Genomic DNA, 10,438 nt, shown 5'->3' with positions numbered 1-10,438 from the left:
TTTTTTAACGTACATTGACATGCAAACTCGGTTTCCGCTAGGGGTAAAAGTGGTGTAGAAGAAAAGTCTTCTACCACTTGGTATTGGGAATTATTGAAATTCATGCCAAATTAACATTGGATGTAACATTTATTTCACTACCTGGAATAAATTTAACACGTGGTAGAAGACTTCTTCTACGCCACTTTTTCCCTTAGCGGAAGCCGAGTTTGCACGCGAGGATACATAACTGGTGAGTGAAGGGTATTGTGTCGCCATGTAACGGTAGGAATGTAATACTAATTGGCTAGTAGCCTGGTCATTATTACGTAGATTGCGCCACATATATTTTTGTTGCATTTCCAATTACTATGTACAAATTATAATAAAAATTAAATATTATGATAAGATGCTAAAACTGACAGTTATTAGTGCATAATATTGCTTTAGAAGAATACAACAAATTATCTGACACCATTGGAAAAATGAAATACTGTTTATTCATCATCATATTATTTACATGTGTATGTATAGTATGTAAATATCTAATAAAAAAAATCTTTATTATTAAATACATTTTATTGTATATGTATGTATAAATATTTGTATATATATTTGAAAGTACATTTAGATAAATAAATTTGTTCACAGTGCTCAAATAATTTGGAGTGTCTGTAACTCGGCAACATATGGCTGAAATGGCATGAATTATTCGAGCACTGTGTTCATTGGGCATCCAATAAAGGCAAGCAAATCTTGTCTGCAGCACGTGGGTTGCCCTGGCGAATACAATAATGCAAGACCCTAGAAGGGCTCAAGCTGTACAGGTCTAATTGCTTTTTAACACGGATTTGAAATTCCTGGCAGCCACATGTCGCTTGACTTTTATGATGCGCCGTGAAGAACAGACAATGGGGGAAAGTATCCTTTCTCCAGTTTCAGGTCAATAGAACCAAAACCGGCCGATATCTGTTTTGCCTCAAGCTTCGTCCGTTCTTTGTGACAATGCGCAGACCTTTTCTGCGTGGTACGTTCGTTTCATTGTATTTAAAAAGCAATATAAAAGTCAACATCTGGTCCGCATCTGATTGGAAAAACACAAAATCCGTCTTGGTTATTCGAGGCAGACACCGATTTATTATTTTTACGATTACCGTCTTTGAATGTTTCTTTATTAACAATTTATAAGAAAACATCAGGTCATGCCGTAGATAATGTTGTTTTTACATATGCAACATTAAAACCCTAACAAATGATTTTTATCGTATTCATTTATCAATAATGTATTGTCCATTATTTTCTAAGATTATATTCTACTTACCCAGTAATTTTTTAATTCCTCGCTTGAAAGATTCTTAAAATTTTAACGTAAAATATTTGGTCACTACTTTTTTTTTAGGTTCACCATTGTGTTAAATTTTTTACACTTTATGGTATTCTTTAGCGGTTGGAATAAATGAAATTTCTGTAGGTGTTAAGTAAGCTTAGAGTACAGTTGATAGGGTAATAATTATCAATTACAGTTTTATTACTAATCATTTGTGTAGTAATTTCGTTTGTAATTTTACACTGTCCTTTTATATCCTCCTCGTGTACTCCACAAACGTTTCTAACAATACTTTGGTATTGTTTCCTTTCTTGAACTCATGTAGCATACAGTGCAATCCCGGATTAAGATTTTTGTAGCACAGAATTATCAAACTTTCGAGGATCCCCGTACTTGAAAAGTTGGAGTAGGGGAACATTTTTTAATATGTACAACAAAATAAAATACACAAATTTAAAAAAATTGAAATTTATTCTAAATAAAATTAAATAAGATTTAATCATAACGAAGTGGAAGGTTTAGAACGTGGCCCTTCTGGGACATGGGGTCCAAGACTACAGTCCTCCCCCTTGATCCAGCGCTGATATAGTGCTATAACAGCGTTTCGTCAACAATTATTTCAATCAGTTTTTTCAAACACGAACTAGAGCAAGCGAACGATCTTTGTATTGAAGTCAAACTGAACTAGGATGCCTGAGATAGTACAGGTATTAGAGAATCCATAAACAATCAATTTAAATGAAATATGTTAGTTTTTGTAAATAGAATAAGAGGCGGCATTATTTACGGCACGTCCTGATCATTGGCGTAACTAGAATTTTTTTCTGTGGGGGGACAAGGTCCCCTCACTTTCGCCTATAACACTCCCCATCAGGCATCTATACGTAATTTATACCACGTGTGTGGGTTGCACAAAATACAGTTACACATTTTACAATAATTATTTACAAATTTGTTTAACACTAAAACTAAGAATAGAAGGATATAAATATAATTCTTAAAAATAAAAGAAATTTGAGATTGATTGAAATCAAGAGTATATTATGTGCAGATACGCACAATTAAAATCTATCATATATAAGCTTCAATTTACTGTTTTTTTTTCTGAAAAAATACTTTTCACATTCTCGAGCGCTAGTTCCCTTAATTGCATCCGACCCTTCAATTGATGTTGCAAGATTATTAGTTAAGTAGAATGTAAAAATTAAATTAATACTTTAACGTAATGAGGATAGTATTGAATTTTAGTACTTAGTTGCGTTGTGTATTGCATTTCGGCCCAAGTATTTATTTTTTATAACATAAGATTTTACTAATTGACGAATGTTTTTTTTTATATATATTTAAATAATTTTTGGACGGGGGATCAGGCCCACCCTGGTCCCTACCTAGTTCCGCCAATGGTCCTGATACATCATCTTGAACTGTGCTTTTTCGAACATGATATTGTTTGAATCTCAATTAAAAATAATATATTTACAAAAAGTATGTATGTGGTTAGGTAAGTGTAATGTTACGATACGTGGAGAGCACTACAATATTAATTATATTTTGACAATATTTTTATACTGCCCATGTAATTATTATTTTCGTAATTCATGTGAACCAGGTGTACCATTACGTCTACCTTCTAAGAAAACTAATCTAGAAGAGATAACATGAAACTTGATAATAAGTATCAGCTTTTAATACAAGATTACGTTAAAATAAATATTGACATGAATAAACTAATTAGTTTGCAAAATACAGAAATTATTTCAATCGTTCCCATCGAATGTCCTTGATTTAAAATTAACTTTAATGCTAATTTTATAATAATTAACGTTAATTACGATTCAAAGAGTCACAAGCACAAGTGATTTGACAATTGAATGCTCGATGTTCGTCAAATGTACCGCGTTCTCTCTCTTGCCAGCTGATTGGTCGGTTACGGTGCAATATAATTGGGCGGGGAAACCTGATTGGTGGAGCGAGGAACTGTATCTTACGTTGGGAGGTGATTGGCTGAGTAGTACTCCGCAGAGGTGCAATGGAGTTTAGAAACAGGTCTTCGTGAACGATAAACAGCAGATCAGGAATGTAGAGTCAGTTTCATTCGAAAGTTTGAATCAGTTCAACTCAGTTTTAAAAAAGTTCCGTAGCTTCTTTATATACTTATACGACGATTAAGGAAAAAGGTAGGTCTTTACTCGTACGCATGTATAACGATGGCCTAAATTTTTTTTCATCAAGTGTTTCGTCGTTCCTCGCGTTGCTTTGTAACTTCGATTGATACAGATTTATTCTAAATTCGAAGTAATTCGCGTACGCGACGTATTATCCCCTGCAGAGTGCAAATCAGTGTTGTGTGTAGTCCAGTATAAGTACAGCTGTTGTCAGTGCCTTTCCGATTTGAGTTGTGTACTCGTTACATGTCATCTGGAACTAAATATAATTGGTTTTATCAGTTTATATGTCGTTCAGGTAACAGTGTGCTCATTTCAACAAAATAAGTTGCTATAACATTTCCACCGTTCATTACACTTGCTGTTTTTTTATTTTCGGTGAAAACGCCATCCCAGTGACACCGCTGGTGGCAATTGCATTTCCAATCGCCCTGTTAGACCTAATAAGTACTGTAACATTGACGGAATAAGAATGACATACTTACAGAGGCACTTGGTTCAAATGATTCCGAATATTAAATTCATTGAAATTAAATCGTCTTGAGAGTGGTAATTGTCCGATTACTAATTGTCATTAGAATAGTAATCTCGTAGGAATACAGTGCCGGCCAAAAGTTTTGAATTACACTTTGTGATTTTTAACAGTGAATCATTCGGTGCACTTTCTCTAAATTACAAGTAACACTTTTAGCAATTTTAACCGAATTTATAACATAATCATTTTCTTGTGAATACAATTATTTGTAATTACTTGAATAAGTTTAATCTGAAAAATGCCTGCTTGTCAAAGAGTGATTCTAAACTTTTTACTGGCAATGTAAGTATTGAATGCGTATGAAAATAGAGATTAAGTATTCAAATAATAGTATGGTCTTTCTGTATATTTCATTGAAGTAAAGAACTTCTTATTGCCATTATTTTAAGTAATTATTAAATACTTATGTTTTTATTGAAGCGATATTTAACGAGTTCGTTAATTTTATCAATTCCTTCAATACCGATTCGATCGCCATTTACCGGCGTTGCTGAGTTACACCACTTACAATTGAAAATCGGAAATACTAATGTATTGTGCATTCTATTCTATTGTTTAAATTTTGTATTGTTACCGTATGAATTTAACGTTCCAAAAACGAAAGTGTTCTAAAGAAGTTCTTTGTCAAAGTATCCACGTCTGTAGTATTTAGTGTAGTATGTGGTAGTATGTAAATCCATGAAGTTGTTTCTTTGCTATTTAAAAAACTCTTTTCTAACAAAAAAATTCTGTTTCCTGAAAATTTTCCTTTCTATTTCATTGTAAATATAATTTATTGATCAAACTGCTTCTTAACAAACTAAACCTCAATAAGTGTGTCAAATTAGAAAAAATTACCGTTTGTTTTGGCGAGTGTTTACATTTTTTAAATTTTGACTTTTGCAAATGTTTACAGGATTTTAGTTATTGCAGTTACAACTTATATACATACACACTACTATTATTCCTCGTTCTGAATAATATAAGGAATCAGTGATGGATTCAAACAGGGACGAAGTGATAAAAAATGTACGAGCATGTCTGATAGTTTCAAAGGGCGGTGTTAAAATAGACCACTTAAATAGTAAGTAACGAATGAAGTAGAAATTGGAATAGGTCATTAGAATTGAAGTTATTGTGAATGGCTTTTTTTATCAATTTATATTTTTAATTTTTTTTATATTTAATTATTAATCATTTTAAATACAATTATATTTTACATAGTACAATTATACTTCCATTGAATCTATTTACATTTGTCTTGAAATTTTTGTAGAAGATTATAGGACTTTACTCGACGAGGGGATACCCTACCGCAAGCTAGGGTATCCCTCTTTAGTATCATTTTTGACAACAATTCCGGGGATCCGGACCTATGAAAGAGGTGGAGAATGTATCATAGAAGCCATACCTACCGAGGAATCTGCACATATTTCAAACTTTATCGCTCGGCAGAAGACATCAACGAAGAAACATAAAAAATTCGTAAATAAATGTTTATATTTATTACATCTTTATGTGTATACATTTAGTTTATTACATCTGTACAACATTGTTGCAGGTAAATCCGCGAACTCATCCTCCGTATCGCCAGCCTGTGATGACAAAGAACTATCCGCGTACTACAAGATTTAATATAGATAATACCCACATGATTGGAAGGTAATGTCTTCTTAATTTCTCTTACAGTAGTATTGATGCATACCAACGATTTGATCCAAGATATATTTATGAATATTTAAATTTGTTATTTAGACAAAGCGCAGTCACTGCAATGCAACCGACGAAAATTACTATTTATCCAAACAGCGAGAAACCAAGATATATACAATCCAATTATGGAATACCACCGAGTTCTCCTAGTAAAGTGAGTCGTATTTGTGTTTACCGTGTTTCATTTTATCGGCAAGAGTAACAATGTATTTATGTACGTTTTCAGAGACTGAAAGACAGACAACAAGTTAATTCTGTTGTACCGCCAAACCAAAGTCCTCCTAATAAGCCTAAGGATGATTTTTATGTCAAGAACAATGAGAAGATGATCACACCTGTGATAAATCAGAAACCAAAGACTGTTAATAACAACGTAGAGACTTTTCCAAAGGGAAGAACTTCAAATCTTAGCGAAAGACTCAAAGTTACTCCTAGTATACCTTCATTGCTTAATATACCCACCAGTATTCCATCGCCACCTCCGCAAACTCCACCGCAATCTCCTCCGCAATCCGAAGTGTTGTCACCTCTTTCGCCTGGGCAGGCTCTAGCGGATGGTAAAATGTTGCAGTTTCCACAATTGCCAGTTAATTTAGTGGTAAATATTTAGCTGTACCGCAGTACTGAAAATATTAACTTTTTTTTGTACTGATTAACATATTCTTTTCAGACGCCATTAAACAATATTAGAAAGAACGTGCCAAGACCGCAAAGTAACGATCCACGAGAAGAATTGAGGAGGAGAGTTATTGCGTTAAATCTTCCAGAACCTGTATATCAAATTTGCCCCACGACAATTAAGAATGCGAAAGAGCGGGCCGTGTTCGCACAAGTGAAAGTATGTGATACTATTTTCTAAAGTTTACGTAAAATAAATATTTTGCGTATTTACAAATATGCGTAAATTGTTTTCCAGATTGGACCGCATGGATACTCAAGTTACCCCGAGGAAGCACGTACAGAAGATGAGGCACAAAAGCTTGCGGCACAGTTGGCTTTGTTAGATCTTAACGAGAAATATGGAGCACCGTTTCGTCTGCAAGAAACCAGAGATAAACATATAATAAAAGACCGAATTTTGTTCATAATAGATGCCCATCCGAACGGTATCTTTATGCATCAGGTACCTATATATTATAAAACAATGTATAAGGAAATATTACCAGCAATTTGGGAGAAAATAATCGAAGAGTGTCCGGCGATAATACTAGAAAAGGGTGTTGATAATTCAGTAATTCTGCGCAGATATGTTTCGTCCACTGAAAAGGTAAGAAAAAAAGGATTCATTGTAAACTGTGATATACGTGCAAACTTTAGATAAAACAAGATTATTATTTAGTACGTGATTTTTCAGGTACGAAATATAACTTCATCGAAAACTGATAAGGTACAATTACATCCGATTGGACCTCCTACACCTGGACAATTACAATTACCAGACGAAGATTTTTGGCTTGTGTCCGTTACGTGCGTTATAAGTACTACAGAGGTTTGGGTCAGACTGATAGGAGATGCATATAGTGTGAGCTAAATACCTTCTACAAGTTCTCATTCCGTGTATAATCTTTTAATTGTAAATACAACGTATTTTTATCATTTATACACAGGATCAATTCGACATCATGCTAACCGAAATGACTCAATATTATAAGAAAGCTCAATCACCTACAAAATCATTACCAATTGAAATTGGTAATTATTACGTTATTTTCGAAGATGACTGTTGGCACAGAGTTCGTTGTATGGATTACAATCAAACGACCGGAATGGCTACTGTTTTATTTATTGATCATGGAGACGAAGACACCTTCCATCAGAGTAAACTGCAAACACTGGACAAAACGTTCTGTGTGCTTCCCGCTCAGGTATAACAAAATGTTTATAAGAACGCAAAATGCTTTAAAAAGGTCAAGATATTGTAAAACAATATTTACTAAATGTGATTTTAATGTTGTACTAGGCACTGAGATTATGTTTCGCCGGTTTGGAAGACTTCGGCGAATGCGACACTATTTTGGGGCAAATTGAAAAGCTGTTGCTCGATCGTGCATTGTTCGTTGAGGTGATTAGTCGCGATAAAGATGAAAACGGACCATTCGTAACGGTTGTTTTTTACGACACACACGGACCAGACGATATTAACATTAATTCTGAACTGTCTAAACAAATTCTGCAACACACTGCGGCTGCCTCCAAATTAGACGTTGTAAGTATTTGACTGTTCTGATTCGAAGAATATCTACGAAAAAGGTATTTCTAAGAAATAATATATTTTTTCCATTGTTTTTAGGAGGGACAAGTATCCGAGGTATTCATTTCACACGTAGACCAGAACGGTGATGTTTTTGTCCAAGTACAGTCGGAAGGTATGAAAATTCTGGTGAGTTTGTTAAATCGATTAATATGCACCGGATTAAACGCAGAAGAAGTGGAAAGTTGTACCGTGACCACGATCGACGTTACTAAAACGTACTTCGTGTCGGTGAATAACAATTGGTACAGGGGCAAAATCGTGAACAACTTTTACGATCCATTAAGAGCATTCTTAATCGATTTCGGTAAGACTGTTGACACGTCGATGAGCAATCTTCTTTCGCTACAGAAGCTGTCCGAAGTGTTAGCCAAATATCCGGCTCAGGTAACTTATTATTTTTATGAAACTTAACCGTATTATCTGCAGATTCCGATTTTTATTGTACGCATTTCTGTTCGTTAGGCAATGAAAGTACATCTTCATAATATTGATAAATCAATGTTCAATGAAAAGATGGCTGCGAAGCTTGCACAAATTGCCCCCAAAGGAGAACTTCTTCTCGTGAAAGTCGTGTCGACTCGAAATAATGTGCCAGTCGTAGAGCTGTTTAAACGTATTCAGCCAAGTAACATGCTTGTTTCCATCAATAATACTTTAGCGCTAGAGGATGAATTAACTAGGTATAATGAATATACATATGCGTATAAATTTAGGAAGACTTATAGAAGAATAATAATTAATTATTTGTGTCACTCTCAGATCGCAGGGCGATGGAAATAATAATATAAAGCCAAGGAAACGCATTGAACGTGCCAATTCGAAACTCGCGGGAAACGAGGATGACGAAGTCAGGTGTCTGAAACCACCAAAAATTTCAGGCATCGGTGAATATTTCGACGTGCACGTGACAATGGCGGCACATCCGGGAAATTTTACTATCCAGCCATTCGATGATAAGCGTTCCTTGGAGGTAAATAGTAGTCTGTTTAAAATAGTGTTGCAAGAATACAATATTGACATCGATTCCCAAACTAGCGTTGGAGTTAAATTTATCAGTAGTATGTTCTTTTTGTGTTTTCTTTAGACTATGATGATTCAGTTGCAAGAAACTTGTCAAGCGTACAAAGGCCCTGCTCCGACCGCAGAGACAATGAGAGAGGGCAAACTTTATGCAGCTAAACACATAGATGGCCATTGGTATAGGTATAAATGAAAGCAAAATATAAATTACGCTTTTGCATTTTTGTTCTTCTGTATTCAGTATATTCGAGTTTATCGAATTGTATTATATTTTTTTTAATCAAGTTTTTTTAATCTTTCAAGGGTATGCATTTCGAGTATAATCAAAGAAAACATGGTTAGCGTTTACTTTTGCGATTTCGGGGACGTGTCGGTACTGCCACTGAGTAAATTGCAACCTTTGAAAAGTCAGTTCTTAGAACTTCCGTATCAGGCCATTAAAGCAACGCTTGCTGGTATGTAAATCGTTTTCTTTATCTTTCTTTTTTCTTTGTACATTTATTTTTCACTTTTCGATCTTGTCAGAAATATATTTTACTTTGTGCACGTTCTGTTGTTCATTCGAACAGGCATACGACCGATTAACGTTGACTGGTCTGTCGAGGATAGTTTGAGGTTTCAAGAGTTGGTGGTGGAGAAAAATTTTGTCTCGATTGTTGTTGAATCGAAGCACGGCGGACTTTCTCCAGCTGACACGATACTGGGTCTAAAATTGATAGACGTTAACACGGCCGAGGACATTTACATTGATCGACTGTTGGTAGAAGAGGGTCGAGCTACACGCATGGACTAATTACTCTGGCATACATAGATAGTGTACACGTTTGGATGCGCGTTACGAAAATCGACTACAGTGGCTCAAAAGTTTTATCGTAGTGAGACTGAAGAGACTACTGGTATGGAGAACGCGTATGAACACAAAGATAATTCTTTCCTATACATATGCTGAAAAGAAACGTTGTACAGATTCGATATTTTATCATTGAGGATAGTTGTTTGTATATAAAAGTAATTCTTTCTACTAAATGGTATTTGAAAAAATAACAGATATATGCATATATGCACACGCGTGTATGTACATATATGCATGTATATTCCTTCAAAAAAACTAGATTTATAATATCTGAGAAGTCATTATTCTTTTTTTTTCTACTTTTTCTCTAGCAATAATTTATTGATCGAAACTCTAAGCAATATATGGACACGTTTAACGAGTATGTTACATATTCTTTAGAGGAATTTGTTTACATGGTATATAGTAACTACGCACATTCATTTCAGATATTTTCGTTGTTTTATTATTATTATTTTTTTTATAACAATCGATCTATTTAACCTAGCGTGGTTGTATAACATCTGGCTGTGGCATGTGAAAGACTACAGGAGAGTTTTCACGATAATTAACAGCATTCCATTTTTGACATATGCTCGTCTCGATGTACGTTTATTTATCATTCTTTGTTTTC

At 34.5% G+C, this 10,438-nt stretch overlaps 1 protein-coding gene across 3 annotated transcripts; it reads left to right on the top strand.

Annotated features, from left to right (window-relative positions):
* The first annotated feature begins 3,333 nt into the window (after window positions 1–3,333).
* On the top strand, window positions 3,334–9,812 carry LOC107193499 (tudor domain-containing protein 7). 3 transcript variants are annotated; one of them, XM_015582955.1, is made up of 17 exons: window positions 3,334–3,483; window positions 4,902–5,069; window positions 5,262–5,470; window positions 5,547–5,647; window positions 5,741–5,852; window positions 5,925–6,296; window positions 6,369–6,536; window positions 6,615–6,965; window positions 7,053–7,220; window positions 7,306–7,563; window positions 7,659–7,904; window positions 7,989–8,336; window positions 8,415–8,632; window positions 8,712–8,922; window positions 9,037–9,155; window positions 9,276–9,427; window positions 9,542–9,812. In XM_015582955.1, exons 2-17 carry the CDS (start codon window positions 4,982–4,984, stop codon window positions 9,763–9,765), a joined length of 3,345 nt encoding a protein of 1,114 aa, XP_015438441.1. In that variant the 5' UTR covers window positions 3,334–3,483; window positions 4,902–4,981; the 3' UTR covers window positions 9,766–9,812. The 3 variants fall into 3 exon arrangements, with proteins under 3 accessions (XP_015438441.1, XP_015438442.1, XP_015438443.1); XM_015582956.1 differs by lacking the exon at window positions 3,334–3,483 and adding an exon at window positions 4,499–4,537; XM_015582957.1 differs by lacking the exon at window positions 3,334–3,483 and adding an exon at window positions 4,580–4,635.
* The last annotated feature ends 626 nt before the right edge of the window (window positions 9,813–10,438 follow it).

This window comes from Dufourea novaeangliae, unplaced genomic scaffold (assembly GCF_001272555.1).
Source record: "Dufourea novaeangliae isolate 0120121106 unplaced genomic scaffold, ASM127255v1 scaffold6, whole genome shotgun sequence".
Lineage (NCBI taxonomy): Eukaryota > Metazoa > Arthropoda > Insecta > Hymenoptera > Halictidae > Dufourea > Dufourea novaeangliae.
Note: the sequence above shows the minus strand (reverse complement) of the source record. Positions and strands in the feature narration are given on the sequence as shown.